Source organism: Bombina bombina, chromosome 6, assembly GCF_027579735.1.
Source record: "Bombina bombina isolate aBomBom1 chromosome 6, aBomBom1.pri, whole genome shotgun sequence".
In the NCBI taxonomy this organism is placed as follows: domain Eukaryota; kingdom Metazoa; phylum Chordata; class Amphibia; order Anura; family Bombinatoridae; genus Bombina; species Bombina bombina.
In genome coordinates this window covers 116707632-116728033 of record NC_069504.1, presented here as the reverse complement: position 1 = coordinate 116728033, position 20402 = coordinate 116707632, and the positions used below count along the sequence as shown (strand labels likewise).

The window sequence follows — 20402 nt, the reverse complement described above, 5'->3', positions numbered from 1 at the left end:
GGAGCAAATCAGGTTACCTAAACGGAAGGCACCACGGCTTGCAAGACCTTTCTCCCAAAAACAGCCTCCGAAGAAGCAAAAGTATCAAATTTGTAAAATTTGGCAAAAGTGTGCAGAGAAGACCAAGTCGCTGCTTTACATATCTGATCAACAGAAGCCTCGTTCTTGAAGGCCCATGTGGAAGCCACAGCTCTAGTGGAGTGAGCAGTGATTCGTTCAGGAGGCTGCCGTCCGGCAGTCTCATAAGCCAATCGGATAATGCTTTTCAGCCAGAAAGACAGAGAGGTAGCCGTAGCTTTTTGTCCTCTCCTCTTACCAGAGTAAACGACAAACAAAGATGAGGTTTGTCTAAAATCCTTAGTTGCTTCTAAATAGAACTTTAAAGCACGAACTACATCTAAATTGTGTAACAAACGTTCCTTCTTAGAAACTGGATTCGGACACAGAGAAGGAACAACTATTTCCTGGTTAATATTCCTGTTGGAAACAACCTTCGGAAGAAAATCAGGCTTAGTACGCAAAACGACCTTATCTGAATGGAACACCAGATAGGGTGGGTTACACTGCAGAGCAGATAATTCAGACACTCTTCTTGCAGAAGAAATAGCAACCAAAAACAGAACTTTCCAAGATAGTAACTTGATATCTATGGAATGTAAGGGTTCAAACGGAACCCCTTGAAGAACTGAAAGAACTAAATTTAGACTCCAAGGAGGAGTCAAAGGTCTGTAAACAGGCTTGATTCTGACCAAGGCCTGTACAAAAGCTTGTACATCTGGCACAGCTGCCAGTCGTTTGTGTAACAAGACAGATAAAGCAGAAATCTGTCCTTTTAGAGAACTCGCTGACAATCCCATATCCAAACCTTCTTGAAGAAAGGAGAGGATCTTAGGAATTTTAATCTTACTCCAGGAGAATCCCTTGGATTCACACCAACAGATATATCTTTTCCATATTTTAATGGTAAATCTTTCTAGTCACAGGTTTTCTGGCTTGGACCAGAGTATCTATCACAGAATCTAAAAACCCACGGTTGGATAAGATCAAACGTTCAATTTCCAAGCAGTCAGCTGTAGAGAAACTAGATTTGGATGTTCGAATGGACCTTGTATTAGAAGATCCTGTCTCAAAAGGTAGCTTCCATGGTGGAGCCGATGACATATTCACCAGGTCTGCATACCAAGTCCTGCGCGGCCACGCAGGAGCTATCAGAATCACCAAGGCCTTCTCCTGTTTGATCCTGGCTACGAGCCTGGGGAGGAGAGGAAACAGGGAAACGCATAAGCTAGGTTGAACGACCAAGGCGCCACTAATGCATCCACTAGAGTCGCCTTGGGATCCCTGGATCTGGACCCGTAGCAAGGAACCTTGAAGTTCTGACGGGACGCCATCAGATCCATGTCTGGAATGCCCCATAATTGAGTCAACTGGGCAAACACCTCCGGGTGGAGATCCTACTCCCCCGGATGAAAAGTCTGACGACTCAGGTAATCCGCCTCCCAGTGGTCTACTCCTGGGATGTGGATTGCAGATAGGTGGCAGGAGTGATCCTCCGCCCATTTGATGATTTTGGATACCTCTCTCATCGCCAAGGAACTCTTTGTTCCCACCTGATGATTGATGTAAGCTACAGTCGTCATGTTGTCCGACTGGAATCTTATGAATCCGGCCTTCGCTAGTTGAGGCCAAGCCTGGAGAGCATTGAATATCGCTCTCAATTCCAGGATGTTTATCGGAAAAAGAGACTCTTCCCGAGACCATAGACCCTGAGCTTCCAGGGAGTCCCAGACCGCGCCCCAGCCTAATAGACTGGCGTCGGTCGTGACAATGACCCACTTTGGTCTGCGGAAACTCATTTCCTGAGACAGGTGATCCTGGGACAACCACCAACGGAGTGAGTCTCTGGTTATCTGGTCTACTTGAATCTTTGGAGACAAGTCTGTATAATCCCCATTCCACTGCTTGAGCATGCACAGTTGTAATGGCATGAATTCGAGCAAAAGGAACTATGTCCATTGCTGCAACCATCAATCCTACTACTTCCATGCACTGAGCTATAGAAGGCTGCAGAATAGAGTGAAGAACTTGACAAGCGTTTAGAAGCTTTGACTTTCTGACTTCTGTCAGGAAGATCTTCATTTCTAAAGAATCTATTATTGCTCCCAAGAAGGGAACTCTTGTCGACGGATACAGGGAACTCTTTTCTACGTTCACCTTCCACCCGTGAGATCTGAGAAAGGCTAGAACGATGTCTGTATGAGCCTTTGCCTTGGAAAGAGACGACGCTTGAATTAGAATGTCGTCCAGGTAAGGTGCCACTGCAATGCCCCTTGGTCTTAGAACCGCTAGAAGGGACCCGAGCACTTTTGTGAAAATTCTGGGAGCAGTGGCTAGTCCAAATGGAAGAGCCACAAACTGATAATGTTTGTCTAGAAAGGCGAACCTTAGGAACTGATGATGATGATCTTTGTGGATAGGAATATGTAGAAACGCATCCTTTAAATCCACGGTAGTCATATATTGACCCTCCTGGATTGAAGGTAAAATTGTTCAAATGGTTTCCATTTTGAACGATGGAACTCTGAGAAATTTGTTTAGAATTTTTAAATCCAGAATTGGTCTGAAAGTTCCCTCTTTTTTGGGAACTACAAACAGATTTGAGTAAAACCCCTGACCTTGTTCCACAGTTGGAACTGGGTGTATCACTCCCATCTTTAACAGGTCTTCTACACAATGTAAGAATGCCTGTCTCTTTATTTGGTTTGAAGACAAGCGAGACATGTGGAACCTTCCCCTTGGGGGTAGTTCCTTGAATTCTAGAAGATAACCCTGAGAGACTATTTCTAGTGCCCAGGGATCCTGAACATCTCTTGCCCAAGCCTGAGCAAAGAGAGAGAGAGTCTGCCCCCTACTAGATCCGGTCCCAGATCGGGGGCTACCCCTTCATGCTGTTTTGGTAGCAGCAGCAGGCTTCTTGGCCTGTTTACCCTTGTTCCAGCCTTGCATTGGTTTCAAAGCTGGTTTAGTCTGGGAAGCTTTACCCTCTTGTCTAGAGGCTGCAGAGTTAGAAGCCGGTCCGTTCCTGAAGTTTCGAAAGGAACGAAAATTGGACTTATTCTTAGCCTTGAAAGGCCTATCTTGTGGGAGGGCATGGCCCTTTCCCCCAGTGATATCTGAAATAATTTCCTTCAATTCTGGCCCAAAAAGGGTCTTACCTTTGAAAGGAATATTAAGCAATTTTGTCTTGGAAGATACATCCGCCGACCAAGACTTTAGCCAGAGCGCTCTACGCGCCACGATTGCAAACCCTGAATTTTTCCCCGCTAATTTTGCTAACTGCAAAGCGGCGTCTAAAATAAAGGAATTAGCTAACTTAAGTGCGTGAATTTTGTCCATGACCTCCTCATATGGAGTCTCCCTACTGAGTGACTTTTCCAGTTCCTCGAACCAGAACCACACCGCTGTAGTGACAGGAATAATGCACAATATAGGTTGAAGGAGGTATCCTTGCTGTACAAAAATCTTTTTAAGCAAGCCCTCCAATTTTTTATCCATAGGATCTTTGAAAGCACAATTGTCCTCAATGGGAATGGTCGTGCGTTTGGCTAGTGTAGAAACCGCCCCCTCGACCTTGGGGACTGTTTGCCATGTGTCCTTCCTGGGGTCGACCATGGGGAACAATTTCTTAAATATAGGAGGAGGGACAAAAGGTATGTCTGGCTTCTCCCACTCCTTATTCACTATGTCCGCCACCCTTTTAGGTATTGGAAAGGCATCAGGGTGCACCGGGACCTCTAGGAACTTGTCCATCTTGCACAATTTTTCTGGGATGACCAGATTGTCACAATCATCCAGAGTAGATAGCACCTCCTTAAGTAATGCGCGGAGATGCTCTAATTTAAATGTCACAACATCAGGTTCTGCCTGCTGAGAAATTCTTCCTGTATCAGAAATTTCTCCATCTGACAAACCCTCCCTCACTGACACTTCAGACTGGTGTGAGGGTATGACAGATAAATTATCATCAGCGCCCTCCTGCTCTACAGTGTTTAAAACTGAGCAATCGCGCTTTCTTTGAAATGCTGGCATTTTGGATAAAATATTAGCTATGGAGTTATCCATTACTGCCGTCAATTGTTGCATAGTAACAAGCATTGGCGCGCTAGAAGTACTAGGGGTCGCCTGCGCGGGCATAACTGGTATAGACACAGAAGGAGAGGATGCAGAACTATCCCTACTTCCTTCATCTGAGGAATCATCCTGGGCAACCTTACTAAATGTGACAGTACTGTCCTTACTTTGTTTGGACGCCATGGCACAATTATCACATACATTTGAAGGAGTAACCACCTTGGCCTCCATACATACAGAACATGACTTATCTGAAGGTACAGACATGTTAAACAGGCTTAAACTGGTTAATAAAGCACAAAAACGTTACTGTCTCTTTAAATGTTAAACAGGGCACACTTTATTACTGAATATGTGAAAAACTATGAAGGAATTATCCAAACTTGACCAAATTTTCACCACAGTGTCTTAATGCATTCAAAGTATTGCACCCCAATTTTGAAGCTGTTAACCCTTAAAATGCGGAAACCGGAGCCGTTTGCAATTTAACCCCACTACAGTCCCAGCCACAGCCTTTGCTGCGACTTCACTTATCCCAGGGGGGTATACTATACCAATTCCAGCCTTCTAGGAACGTTTTCTGTGGATACAAGACCCTCTCACATGCAGCTGCATGCACTGCACTCAAAAGAAACTGCGCAATAATGGCGCGAAAATGAGGCTCTGCCTAATACAGAGAAAGGCCCTTAATGACTGGGAAGGTGTCTTAACTAGTGCCTGGCGATAAAAACGTTCCCCAAATATTAAAAAGTTTGAAATCCACTTCAAAACCTTAATAATAACTTAAATAAACAATCGATTTAGCCCTCAAGAGTGTCCACCAGTTATTAGCCCATAAGAAGCCCTTTATTCTATCTGAGTCTAAGAAAATGGCTTACCGATCCCCATGAGGGAAAAACATAATTTATGTAAGAACTTACCTGATAAATTCATTTCTTTCATATTAGCAAGAGTCCATGAGCTAGTGACGTATGGGATATACATTCCTACCAGGAGGGGCAAAGTTTCCCAAACCTCAAAATGCCTATAAATACACCCCTCACCACACCCACAATTCAGTTTAACGAATAGCCAAGAAGTGGGGTGATAAAAAAGTGCGAAAGCATATAAAATAAGGAATTGGAATAATTGTGCTTTATACAAAAATCATAACCACCACAAAAAAAGGGCGGGCCTCATGGACTCTTGCTAATATGAAAGAAATGAATTTATCAGGTAAGTTCTTACATAAATTATGTTGTTTTCTTTCATGTAATTAGCAAGAGTCCATGAGCTAGTGACGTATGGGATAATGACTACCCAAGATGTGGATCTTTCCACACAAGAGTCACTAGAGAGGGAGGGATAAAATAAAGACAGCCAATTCCTGCTGAAAATAATCCACACCCAAAATAAAGTTTAACGAAAAACATAAGCAGAAGATTCAAACTGAAACCGCTGCCTGAAGTACTTTTCTACCAAAAACTGTTTCAGAAGAAGAAAATACATCAAAATGGTAGAATTTAGTAAAAGTATGCAAAGAGGACCAAGTTGCTGCTTTGCAAATCTGGTCAACCGAAGCTTCATTCCTAAACGCCCAGGAAGTAGAAACTGACCTAGTAGAATGAGCTGTAATTCTTTGAGGCGGAGTTTTACCCGACTCAACATAGGCAAGATGAATTAAAGATTTCAACCAAGATGCCAAAGAAATGGCAGAAGCTTTCTGGCCTTTTCTAGAACCGGAAAAGATAACAAATAAACTAGAAGTCTTACGGAAAGATTTCGTAGCTTCAACATAATATTTCAAAGCTCTAACAACATCCAAAGAATGCAACGATTTCTCCTTAGAATTCTTAGGATTAGGACATAATGAAGGAACCACAATTTCTCTACTAATGTTGTTGGAATTCACAACTTTAGGTAAAAATTCAAAAGAAGTTCGCAACACCGCCTTATCCTGATGAAAAATCAGAAAATGAGACTCACAAGAAAGAGCAGATAATTCAGAAACTCTTCTGGCAGAAGAGATGGCCAAAAGGAACAAAACTTTCCAAGAAAGTAATTTAATGTCCAATGAATGCATAGGTTCAAACGGAGGAGCTTGAAGAGCTCCCAAAACCAAATTCAAACTCCAAGGAGGAGAAATTGACTTAATAACCGGTTTTATACGAACCAAAGCTTGTACAAAACAATGAATATCAGGAAGAATAGCAATCTTTCTGTGAAAAAGAACAGAAAGAGCAGAGATTTGTCCTTTCAAAGAACTTGCGGACAAACCCTTATCTAAACCATCCTGAAGAAACTGTAAAATTCTCGGTATTCTAAAAGAATGCCAAGAAAAATGATGAGAAAGACACCAAGAAATATAAGTCTTCCAGACTCTATAATATATCTCTCGAGATACAGATTTACGAGCCTGTAACATAGTATTAATCACAGAGTCAGAGAAACCTCTTTGACCAAGAATCAAGCGTTCAATCTCCATACCTTTAAATTTAAGGATTTCAGATCCTGATGGAAAAAAGGACCTTGTGACAGAAGGTCTGATCTTAACGGAAGAGTCCACGGTTGGCAAGAGGCCATCCGGACAAGATCCGCATACCAAAACCTGTGAGGCCATGCCGGAGCTACCAGCAGAACAAACGAGCATTCCTTCAGAATCTTGGAGATTACTCTTGGAAGAAGAACTAGAGGCGGAAAGATATAGGCAGGATGATACTTCCAAGGAAGTGATAATGCATCCACTGCCTCCGCCTGAGGATCCCGGGATCTGGACAGATACCTGGGAAGTTTCTTGTTTAGATGGGACGCCATCAGATCTATTTCTGGAAGTTCCCACATTTGAACAATCTGAAGAAATACCTCTGGGTGAAGAGACCATTCGCCCGGATGCAACGTTTGGCGACTGAGATAATCCGCTTCCCAATTGTCTATACCTGGGATATGAACCGCAGAGATTAGACAGGAGCTGGATTCCGCCCAAACCAAAATTCGAGATACTTCTTTCATAGCCAGAGGACTGTGAGTCCCTCCTTCATGATTGATGTATGCCACAGTTGTGACATTGTCTGTTTGAAAACAAATGAACGATTCTCTCTTCAGAAGAGGCCAAAACTGAAGAGCTCTGAAAATTGCACGGAGTTCCAAAATATTGATCGGTAATCTCACCTCCTGAGATTCCCAAACTCCTTGTGCCGTCAGAGATCCCCACACAGCTCCCCAACCTGTGAGACTTGCATCTGTTGAAATTACAGTCCAGGTCGGAAGCACAAAAGAAGCCCCCTGAATTAAACGATGGTGATCTGTCCACCATGTTAGAGAGTGTCGAACAATCGGTTTTAAAGATATTAATTGAGATATCTTCGTGTAATCCTTGCACCATTGCTTCAGCATACAGAGCTGAAGAGGTCGCATGTGAAAACGAGCAAAGGGGATCGCGTCCGATGCAGCAGTCATAAGACCTAGAATTTCCATGCATAAGGCTACCGAAGGGAATGATTGTGACTGAAGGTTTCGACAAGCTGCAATCAATTTTAGACGTCTCTTGTCTGTTAAAGACAGAGTCATGGACACTGAATCCATCTGGAAACCCAGAAAGGTTACCCTTGTCTGAGGAATCAAAGAACTTTTTGGTAAATTGATCCTCCAACCATGATCTTGAAGAAACAACACAAGTCGATTCGTATGAGATTCTGCTAAATGTAAAGACTGAGCAAGTACCAAGATATCGTCCAAATAAGGAAATACCACAATACCCTGTTCTCTGATTACAGACAGAAGGGCACCGAGAACCTTTGTAAAAATTCTTGGAGCTGTAGCTAGGCCAAACGGCAGAGCCACAAACTGGTAATGCTTGTCCAGAAAAGAGAATCTCAGGAACTGATAATGATCTGGATGAATCGGAATATGCAGATATGCATCCTGTAAATCTATTGTGGACATATAATTCCCTTGCTGAACAAAAGGCAAGATATACCTTACAGTTACCATCTTGAACGTTGGTATTCTTACATAACGATTCAATATTTTTAGATCCAGAACAGGTCTGAAGGAATCTCCTTCTTTGGTACAATGAAGAGATTTGAATAAAACCCCATCCCCTGTTACGGAACTGGAACCGGCATAATTACTCCAGTCAACTCTAGATCTGAAACACATTTCAGAAATGCTTGAGCTTTTACTGGATTTACTGGGACACGGGAAAGAAAAAATCTCTTTGCAGGAGGTCTTATCTTGAAACCAATTCTGTACCCTTCTGAAACAATGCTCTGAATCCAAAGATTGTGAACAGAATTGATCCAAATTTCCTTGAAAAAACGTAACCTGCCCCCTACCAGCTGAGCTGGAATGAGGGCCGCACCTTCATGTGGACTTAGAAGCAGGCTTTGCCTTTCTAGCTGGCTTGGATTTATTCCAGACTGGAGATGGTTTCCAAACTGAAACTGCTCCTGAGGATGAAGGATCAGGCTTTTGTTCTTTGTTGAAACGAAAGGAACGAAAACGATTATTAGCCCTGCTTTTACCTTTAGATTTTTTATCCTGTGGTAAAAAAGTTCCTTTCCCACCAGTAACAGTTGAAATAATGGAATCCAACTGAGAACCAAATAATTTGTTACCCTGGAAAGAAATGGAAAGTAAAGTAGATTTAGAAGCCATATCAGCATTCCAAGTTTTAAGCCATAAAGCTCTTCTAGCTAAAATAGCTAGAGACATAAACCTGACATCAACTCTGATAATATCAAAAATGGCATCACAGATAAAATTATTAGCATGCTGTAGAAGAATAATAATATCATGAGAATCATGATGTGTTACTTGTTGCGCTAAAGTTTCCAACCAGAAAGTTGAAGCTGCAGCAACATCAGCCAAAGATATAGCAGGTCTAAGAAGATTACCTGAACACAGATAAGCTTTTCTTAGAAAGGATTCAATTTTCCTATCTAAAGGATCCTTAAACGAAGTACCATCTGACGTAGGAATAGTAGTACGTTTAGCAAGGGTAGAAATAGCCCCATCAACTTTAGGGATTTTGTCCCAAAATTCTAATCTGTCAGACGGCACAGGATATAATCGCTTAAAACGTTTAGGAGTAAATGAATTACCCAATTTATCCCATTCTTTGGAAATTACTGCAGAAATAGCATTAGGAACAGGAAAAACTTCTGGAATAACCACAGGAGCTTTAAATACCTTATCCAAACGTTTAGAATTAGTATCAAGAGGACCAGAATCCTCTATTTCTAAAGAGAAGAGTCATCAGAATCAGAATGATGATGTTCATTTAAAAATTCATCTGTAGGGAGAGAAGTTTTAAAAGATTTTTTACATTTACTAGAAGGAGAAATAACAGACATAGCCTTCTTTATGGATTCTGAAACAAAATCTCTTATATTATCAGGAACATTCTGCACCTTAGATGTTGAAGGAACTGCAACAGGCAATGGTACTTTACTAAAGGAAATATTATCTGCTTTAACAAGTTTGTCATGACAATCAATACAAACAACAGCTGGAGGAATAGCTACCAAAAGTTTACAGCAGATACACTTAGCTTTGGTAGATCCAGCACTAGACAGCGATTTTCCTGTAGTATCTTCTGGCTCAGATGCAACGTGAGACATCTTGCAATATGTAAGAGAAAAAACAACATATATATAAAGCAAAATTGATCAAATTCCTTAAATGACAGTTTCAGGAATGGGAAAAAATGCCAAAGAACAAGCTTCTAGCAACCAGAAGCAATGAAAAATGAGACTTAAATAATGTGGAGACAAAAGCGACGCCCATATTTTTCGCGCCAATAAGACGCCCACATTATTTGGCGCCTAAATGCTTTTTGGCGCCAAAATGACGCCACATCCGGAACGCCGACATTTTTGGCGCAAAATAGCGTCAAAAAATGACGCAACTTCCGATGACACGTATGACACCGGAAACGGAAACAAATTTTTTTGCGCCAAAAAAGTACGCGCCAAGAATGACGCAATAAAATGAAGCATTTTCAGCCCCCGCGAGCCTAACAGCCCACAGGGAAGAGTCAAATTTTTGAAGGTAAGAAAAAATGATTAAATCAAATGCATTATCCCAAATATGAAACTGACTGTCTGAAAATAAGGAAAGTTGAACATTCTGAGTCAAGGCAAATAAATGTTTGAATACATATATTTAGAACTTTATAAATAAAGTGCCCAACCATAGCTTGGAGTGTCACAGAAAATAAGATTTACTTACCCCAGGACACTCATCTACATGTTTGTAGAAAGCCAAACCAGTACTGAAACGAGAATCAGCAGAGGTAATGGTATATATAAGAGTATATCGTCGATCTGAAAAGGGAGGTAAGAGATGAATCTCTACGACCGATAACAGAGAACCTATGAAATAGACCCCGTAGAAGGAGATCACTGCATTCAAATAGGCAATACTCTCCTCACATCCCTCTGACATTCACTGCACGCTGAGAGGAAAACCGGGCTCCAACTTGCTGCGGAGCGCATATCAACGTAGAATCTAGCACAAACTTACTTCACCACCTCCATCGGAGGCAAAGTTTGTAAAACTGAATTGTGGGTGTGGTGAGGGGTGTATTTATAGGCATTTTGAGGTTTGGGAAACTTTGCCCCTCCTGGTAGGAATGTATATCCCATACGTCACTAGCTCATGGACTCTTGCTAATTACATGAAAGAAATGACAGCCTTCCAGCATTACACAGTCTTGTTAGAAAAATGGCTAGTCATACCTTGAGCAGAAAAGTCTGCAAACTGTTCCCCCCAACTGAAGTTCTCTCAGCTCAACAGTCCTGCGTGGGAACAGCAATTGATTTTAGTTAATGCTGCTAAAATCATACTCCTCTTTTAAACAGAACTCTTCATCTCTTTCTGTTTCAGAGTAAATAGTACATACCAGTACCATTTCAAAATAACAAACTCTTGATAGAAGAATAAAAAACTACAACTAACCACCACATACTCTTCACCATCTCCGTGGAGATGCTACTTGTTCAGAGCGGCAAAGAGAATGACTGGGGGGGCGGAGCCAAGGAGGGGCTATATGGACAGCTTTTGCTGTGCTCTTTGCCATTTCCTGTTGGGGAAGAGAATATTCCCACAAGTAATGGATGACGCCGTGGACCGGACACACCAATGTTGGAGAAATTTGTTTAGACACTTGAGATCTAAAATCGGTCTGAAAGTTCCTTCTTTTTTGGGAACCACAAAAAGATTTGAGTAAAACCCCTGTCCCTGTTCCAGTATTGGAACAAGACAAAATACTCCCATGGTATAGAGGTCTTTTACACAATGTAAGAACGCCTCTGTTTTATCTGGACTACAGACAATCTTGAAAGATGAAAACTCCCTCTTGGGAGAAAAAACATTGAATTTCAGTAGATAACCGTGGGTCACGATTTCCAATGCCCAGGGGTCCTGAACATCTTTTCCCCAAGTCTGGACAAAGAAAGAAAGTCTGCCCCCCAACTAGATCCAGTCCCGGATCAGGGGTAGCGGGCTTCTTAGATAGTTTTCCTTTATTCCAAGCCTGGTTGGGACTCCAGATGGACTTGGATTTTAGCAAAATTCCCTTCCTGCTTAATGGAAGGAGAGGAAGCCGAGGGTACTTTACCCCTCAACCTGTTCTGAGGTAGGGCATGGCCTTTACCTCCAGTAATGTCAGAAATTATTTCCTTCAATTCAGGCCCGAATAGGGTCCTATTCCTGAAAGGAATAGCTAAAAACTTAGATCTTAATGACATCAGCAGACCATGATTTCTCAGTCTGAAGAATTCCTCCAAAGCGTCAAACCAAAAGGCCGCCGCAGTGGTAACTGGTACAATACAAGCCATCGGCAGTAACATAAAAAAACCTGATGAAGAAAAACAACTTCTTTAGTCTATCCATAGGATCTTTGAAAGCACAACTGTCTTCAATAGAAATAGTTGTACGCTTAGTCAGGGTAGAAATAGCTCCCTCCACCTTAGGGACTGATTGTCTAGCGTTCCTGACAGTGTCAGAAATGGGATACATTTTTCTAAAATTAAGGGAAGGCAAAAACAGAGCACCCGGTCTTTCCCATTCCCGCGAAATAATTTCCGAGATTCTCTTGGAAACTGGAAAAACATCAGAATACGTAGGTATCTCTAGGAACTTGTCCATCTTACATAATTTCTCTGGTGGTACCGCAATGGGATCACAGTCATCCAGAGTTGCTAAGTCCTCCCTAAGTAACAGGCGGAGGTGTTCAAAGTTAAATCTAAAGGACACAAAGTCCATATCCGTCTGAGGGAACACACTTCCTAAGTTGGAAAACTCTCCTCCAGACAATAGTTCCTTGACCCCCAAACCAGATTCTTGTGAGGGTACGTCGGGAATGACCAGTAAGTCCTCAGAGATTGCAGTGCTGACATTGACTGCTACTCTGCTGCGTTTGCCCTGTAACACTGGCAATCTAGATAAGACCTAACTGCAGCTATCTTGCAGAGAAAATAAAGCAGACGCAGTTGAAAAACCCGGCGTTGCTTGCGTGGGTGTTAAAGGTTGTGACACTTGGGGAGAGGTTAGCGGCATACCCCGATTCTCCTCTGACTGAGAATCATCCTTGGGCATACTTTCCTTAAGAAAAATTTGCTCTTTACACTTTAAGGCCCTTTCAGTACATGCGGGACAAAATGTAATGGGGGGTTCCACAATGGCATCTAAACACATTGAGCAAGTAGATTCCTCAGGCTCATACATGTTGGACAGACTAGCAATAACTATAATAGACATTTTTATAATTGCTATATGGTATAGAGTTCACAAAATGTATAAAGAACAATTTAATGTAAAATATGGACTGCGCCTTTAAATATTAAAGTGCAAGAATTTTTCTGGCAATACCCATAAATGCCTGCAGCAAGGCAACAATATTAGGCACTAGTCCAAAAGTTCTAATAATATTCTATGTTAACACAGGCAAAGAGAATGACTGGATTGGGGGGGAAGGGGAGGAGCTATATATTTACAGCTCTGCTCTGGTGCTCTTTGCCACTTCCTGTTAGCAGGAGGTTAATATCCCACAAGTAAGGATGAAACTCATGGACTCGTCAAATCTTTGTAAAAGAAAGTGCTGCCATCTAGTGTTCTTGCAAATGGATAACATTCTTGCAAAACTGCTTATGTCTTTTTCCACTCCCCCTGTATCATGTGACAACCATCAGCCAATCACAAATGCATATATGCAAGTTCTATAAATTCTTGCACATGCTCAGTAGGAGCTGGTGACTCAAAGTGAAAATATAAAAAGACTGTGCACACTATGTTAATGGAAGTAAATTGTAAAGTTTTTTTAAAACTGCATGTTCTATCTTAATCATGAAAGTTTCATTTTTACTTCAGTGTCCCTTTAAAATTCCCTGGTCTATCTGAATCCTGAAAGAAAAATGTGGGGTTTCATGAACCTTTAAGTGGTCAGAGGATCTACCAAACCATACTAACATGGCTCTATAAAAGTGTATGAAACCCACATGTGTATATGACATGACCCAGCCACCATTATGAAAATACCAAAATGATAACTTTGAGAGAAAGAAAGAAAAGTACTTACCATCCGCCCATAAATCTTAATTGGTAAACTACATTTGTCACAGAAATGAACTGGAATGTCATCTTTATCACCAATGAGATTGAGCTGTGGAAAAAAAAAGTGCTGTGGTAATTTTGCACCCTGCTTATAATGGCATAGACAAATATTAACAACAAACGTGTTTAACACATCACAGTATCACAGAGAAACTTGAATTAAAGGGATATGAAACCCCAAAAATGTATTTTGTAATTCAGAGAGAGCATAACATTTTAAACAATTTCCAATTTACTTCTATTTTCAAATTTGCTTCATTTTCATGTTATTCTTTGTTGAAGAGATACTTAGGTAGGTGTCTGGACATTACATGGCAGGATAGAGGGCGGCCATTTAGTGTTTTTGCATATAAATAACATTCTTGTAAAACTGCTGCCATATAGTGCTCCAAGCACGTGCATGCTCCTGAGCTTACGTCCCTGTTTTTTCAACAAAAGATACCAAGAGAATGAAGAAAATTTGATACTTGACGTTAAGAAAAGGGTATGCTTGATCTGAATCATTAAAGGAACATGAAACCCCCCAAAAAAATTATTTTAACAGAACACGGTGATTTAGGCATCACAAATACAGTAGGGAGAACACGAGTGTATATGAATGCATGTATACACAACTTTCAATGCAATACCTTAAAGTCCCAAAACATGTGTGCTGGAAATCTCCGCTGATTACTATACATGTCACCTCCTTTACCATCATACCTTTCTTCTTCATTATAATCATAACCTTTAAAGAAAAACATAAAAATGTTAGGTTATACAATATTAAAAGTCAACGTTGATGCCAATGTAACTACTAATTAATCCAAAATGATTTGAAAATGTTGTTTAAATCACACTTTTATATTATCTTGTTAGCTCTTCTTTTAATTACATTCATTATATTGTGCTGCACTATGCAGAGCTACATACACCTTCAAGTCCCAGCACTAAACAGGTACCTGATGTTGCGGTTAAGTAGTGCAAGGGCTAAAGGTGGAGCAGAACTGGGTCACTTGAGAAGAATGGCAGTATCCCTTCTTACTGGAATCCCCTCCCCAGCAGTGCATGGAAGGACCAGGAGAAGGTGGAGATAGCACTGTCAGTTTAGAGAGCCACACTGCCCACTTCTTTACCCAGGTTTCAACACAAAACAGCAAAGTCCCAGTGCAATGAGGGACTGGTCAAAGGCATTCTCTGTCCTTTCTTACATGAGCTGCTCTTAGTCCAGCAGCGTGCAGGAATGAAGCTGTTTCTGGGAATACCCTAGTGTATCATCAACATGTGAAGAGCAGGATCACTTTGGGGGGACAGTTTTGATGAGACAACTGTGCCTGGCTGCTATGTGAACACACAGCGACCAGAAGAAAACACAAAGTGGTTGTTCTGGAGTATGTCACAAACGGATACAGGGTCTTTATTAGACCCCATGGTCATTTCTTTTTAGGCGCATTGGTATCTGGTAGTTATAAACCCTACTATTTTTATTTTAAACTTTGACCTTACAACTATTTGTAACTAATCATAGCTTTCAATCTTTTCCACTAGCAGGAAAAGGTTTTATTTTCAGGATGTGAAAAGACAGTTATTGTATAGACATGGGGAAGGGAGCAAAAGACAGCGCAGTGCCAGGTTTTGACACGAAGACTTCAAACTTGGGGGATTGGTGTGAATATTAAAAGTAAAAGGAGACTTTAGGGAGCTGGTGCTGTACAGTAAGAGAGGACCAGTTGGTCAGAACACTCATTTTACAAACGAAACAAAAAAAACAACATCATCTCATATAGCTTGATGGTCTCTCTTATCGAAGAGCAACATGGCATGTACGATAAAACGTCCAAATTAGTCACACACATCATAACAGAATTTAGCACAAGAGGATTAAGCTCCTGTCCTGAAAGAGCAGAATATACAAAGTCATCCAGCAGGAACAGAAGTAACTGCAGAATAACTGAACCAAGATGGCTCACAAAGCAACTCTGAAAAATCTGTTTATGAGCATTGAAAACTGGGACTTGACACCTTTGGTTTAGCTAGAGGTTACACTTAAAGCAAATGATGTCATCTGTACATAAAGAAAGCTTTTATAGTACACTATACCTTCTTCACCTGGCTGTGGTTTTTGTGGTGGCATCCTGTTCATGTTCCTTGGAGGTCGAGGAGAAATCTTACTTTTATTTGGGTGTTTGGAAATAAGTTTTATTGGAATTCGTCTTCGGACATCTAGTCCACTCAGGGACCCCATACTGTTCGTCCCCTGCAAATCATTATCTAGAAAAGTGAGGGGGAGAACACACAATCATGAATTCTAAGGAAACACATGAAAATACCACAAACTGCATTACTCACACCAAGGACATCCAAACAAAGTTAAAATTTGCAGAACATTAATAAAACAATGTAATAAACAAACACAAAATGAAGAGGAAAATGCACGTTTTTATAAGGTCACATTTACATAAAACTACCTGTATGAAATAAAATTATGACTTCACTTTGTACAACTGCTTATATTTAGAGTTCACTACATTTTTTGAACATGGTACACACATTACTGAAAAACACACAATATTTCTTACCGTTTTTCATGGAAACGGACAACCGGTGGCATTTAAGTGATGTATTTTCATTTAGCAGGTAAACACTAAGCTGACATCAAACCACGGTCACTAAAAAATGTGCAGGTTGTTGCATAAAGCAAATAAGTTGAATTTCAAGTTGCATTTCAACTGCAATCAGAGGTTCTATTTACTCCACCTTGGAACGGGTGAAAGTTTCAGCACAAATGTTGGCCGAATTAATTTATTCTAAATGAATGTTTACTATTGACATTCAACATTAGTTATTACATTTCAAATACTGATTCTCAAAGACATCAACAAAATTTAGAGAAGCAAAGTACATGTACTTGCTAAACTGAGACATTAACTGGTGTGTAACCTTGAAATTAACAGTATTAAAAGGCTATAGTAGTACAGATGAAAACCTGCCGCCAATGACTGGGTCAACGGCTGTTTCCACGCAAGTCCATTAGTTTTTTATTTGTTTTTTTATAAAAAAAATTGAGCTAAAATTCAAGGCAAACATACAGTACATGTCAGTAAAAATCAGAGGGAAATTATTTCACTATTAACAGCCGAATTAAGTCCAACAAAATAAGCATTACATGATATGACATTCTTCATGAATATCTGTATACACATACACCTGCCATTCAAACTAGATACCTTTAAGATAACAGATGAGGCAACTTTTGGACCACTTAGTAATAAAATATTGAAAAAAAAACTATAGAAGGTAGTTTTGAACCCGAGGAGACCACTCTTGGGTCCCAAATAATATACCTCATTTTAGAAAATATTGTGGCCCTTAAAGGGACACTGTAGCCAAAAAAATTCTTTCATGATTCAGATAGAGCATGTAATTGTAAGCAACTTTCTAATTTACTTCTATTATCAATTTTTCTTCATTCTCTTGCAATCTTTATTTGAAAAGAAGGCATCTCAGCTAAGGAGCCAGCAAATTGTGGGTTCAGAACCATGGACAGCACTTGTTTTAAGGTGCTGTCCAATCAGCAAGGACAACCCAGGTTGTTCACCTAAAATGGGCCGGCATCTAAACTTACATTCTTGCTTTTCAAATAAACATAACAAGAAAATGAAGACAATTTGATAATAGGAGTAAATTAGAAAGTTGCTTAAAATTGCATGCTCTATCTTAATCACAAAATAATTTTTTTGGCTACAGTGTCCCTTTAACTAATAAGACACAAACTATGGATCACTTTGGACCACATATAGCCACTATTATTCAACATTGGGGAGTATATATCAAACATTCAAGTTTGGGGAGGATACATCAAACATCTAACGGAAAAATCACACAGAGAACCTAGGACAAAGCCTAAACCAATAGTACTATAGGCAGATAAGTTTAACTTGATTATAAAGATGCATCAGTGAATATACAGTATATCCCAGTTAGGAGGGGGGAGATTAGTCCTAATCCTATGACAATTGTCATCCCTATGAAATATAAAGTGTAGTATAGGATTATCAATACTATTCTAGGCCCCAAAATGAGTAGTAGAATATCCCATCTATTAATGCTTAGAAAAAAAATGATACTTCTGGTGGGTGTCTGACTAAAACCTATATACCCCGCCATCTCGGCCACCGACGGCAGGCCGAATAATTATGCTATGGTAACAAGGGGACACCTTAAATTAATAGCAGATTAAAATATTTTCTTTTCTCAAAAAAAAACCCAAAAACCATGCATTAAGTGGTTTAGTAGCACCCAGATAATTACCCAGAACCTACTCTACTGAACTGGGTGATAGTAATCATTAGTCATTACCTAATAGAGAGGGATAACGTATAAGAGGCATCCTAATCCAGACAAATCTACTTATGTTGCTCAAAATAAATAAATCTGGCAGTCCCAACTGGTTCAGGATCTAAGAGTGTGCACATTGCTATTGTAAATATTGGGGGCGATATGGTTAAATAACACAAATTCAGTGATATCAGGGAGACCAGTTCCAGAGAGTATAAGATAAGGGGATGAAGTGTCAACTAATTAGTGTCATATGCTTAATGCTTACATCCTAAAAGATTACACTTACTTATAAGCTAGAGCACTCAAACATCAAATTGTACTGTCAAGGGTAACAGCCTAGAATAAGCAAAGGTAGTAGTATCCTAAAAAAGGTGTGCCCACATATGATTTGCAGCACTAATCAGTTCTGGGATTGAAGCCGTTTCAGATAAAACCAACAGCTACTATTGCAGGTTATACGCACTTGGAGCTGTCCTATAATAGCAAGTAACCCAACATATTAAATAGGGCGTCTCCTAAAATAATTCTCTTATCTTTAAGTGAATGAGGTGGTGTACACAAATGGTACATAATGCTAATGGTGTATAAAGGAGAACTTTAAAAAAGTAGTAATAAAGACAGTATAAAAATTAAGAAAAAACAAAACAATTTAAAAAAAAAAAGAAGAAAAATTGAGCACTTCAGAAACTGTATATTAATTCTCTGCCCTCGCCAATAAAGCAGTGTCTCAAGCAAGGTATTTCAATCTGTCTGCGATGAGATTAGGAGGCGAGCAGTCCAAGTGTAAACAATAGTCATCCTACCCCAGCTCGCCATGCTGCCCACTTCCAACAAAGAAAACCATCCGATAGGGAGGCCATCTCAGCAAACAGAGCAACGAGCACCATAGGCATACTTTTCAGTGTGATGTTCCTCTGTTTACTTCCACTCAGTTTCCCAGGTTCCTCCACTTCCAGCCGTAGTAAACTAATAGGAGGTTTTGCTGAATACCCCCCGTTGCCTCCCTTAGATAGCCTTAGCACATCTGTAGCACATGAGAGCAGTAGTTCCTTAAGGTCAGCATCACTGTTCCGTACAGCGGTTCCCACACAGTCTAGAGCAGGTGTCTCCATGATAAGCGCACATAAACTGGAGGAGACAGTCACGGTCACATAAGCATTCCCCATATTGGAACATGTCAAGCACTGCATTTGTATCCCACTCAGTGCAGCGAGGCTGTGTTTATGCGCTGTAAATATATCGTTCACTTTGGTTCAAATTTTTTCCCCATGCTTCCACCTCCGCCATATTAGTAGCGATGTCAGAGTTCTCCAAACTTCCCAAGCAATGCTCAAAATGCATCACAGAAGGTTTTATAGCTTTTTTGGCTTTTCCCAACAATCTTTGGGTGGGGGGGTTATGTGTAGCCTAGGCTTCTGAGGCAGCTAGTTATTTTGTATAGCTTCCATAGCTTGGTAGTGGAATATCCTGTAGACCGCCTTGTGGCCTTACCGAGGAACATAGGTCAGGTAACCAAGCACAACTTTCGCTCCAAGAATCTCCAAAAATAGTTGCTAAGAGGCTTTTAATGTAAATATCAATCACTGTCTTGAAAGAAGCAAAAATAGAAAATAAATCCTAAATAGTCTATAGTTTTAGCAGAAGCTCCTGGCATGCCCGTCCTACCGCAAAGGTAGTCAGCTCCACCCCCCCCCCCCAGTCCATTCGTTTTTTGCAGGGACATGAATCCCAAAATGTTTCTATCATGATTCAGATAGAGTAAACCATTTTAAACAACTTTCTAATTAACTTATAGTATTAACTTTGCTTTATTCTCTTGGTATCCTTTGTTGAAGGAGCAGCATTGCACTACTGGGAGCTAGCTGAACACATCAGGTGAGCCAATGACAACAGAACTAAGTGCAGCCAACTCCAGTGCATTGTTGCTCCTAAGCCTACCTAGGTTTACTTTTCAACAAAGGATACAAATAGAACAAAGCAAGTTAGATAATTAAAATGCAGTGGAAAGTTGTTTAAAAGTGTATGTTCTGAATTGTAGGGGGGGGGGGACACAAATTCAGGTTTTATGTCCCTTTAAAGTGACAAAACTCAATTTTTTCTATGATGATCCAGATAGAGCACAGGTTTTCAAACCTGTTCTCAGGCCTCCCTAAAAGGACACATTTTCAGGATTGACTTGGTTAAGAGCAGGTAAAATAACCATGTTTACTAATTAGCTGATTATTTTACCTGTGCTCTAGTTCAGATATCCTCAAAATGTGGCCTGTTAGGGAGGCCTGAGTACAGGTTTGAAAACCAGTGAGCTAGAGCATACTATTTTATACAAATTTTATTTTTTTACTTAGTTTATAAAAATT

The 20402-nt window shown here is 40.4% G+C and overlaps 1 protein-coding gene across 4 annotated transcripts in view; it reads right to left on the bottom strand.

Moving 5' to 3' along the window:
• CBLL1 (Cbl proto-oncogene like 1) overlaps window positions 1–20402 on the bottom strand; it is a 40932-nt gene that overhangs the window by 10889 nt on the left and 9641 nt on the right. For 2 of the 4 annotated variants that reach the window (XM_053716576.1, XM_053716578.1), the window contains exons 2-4: window positions 15805–15975; window positions 14355–14452; window positions 13691–13774 (exon numbers count right to left, since the gene is read on the bottom strand). In XM_053716576.1, the coding sequence (XP_053572551.1) occupies window positions 13691–13774; window positions 14355–14452; window positions 15805–15975 (353 nt within the window). The remainder of the gene's footprint in view (window positions 1–13690; window positions 13775–14354; window positions 14453–15804; window positions 15976–20402) is intronic. The other 2 variants (XM_053716577.1, XM_053716579.1) reach the window with 1 other exon arrangement.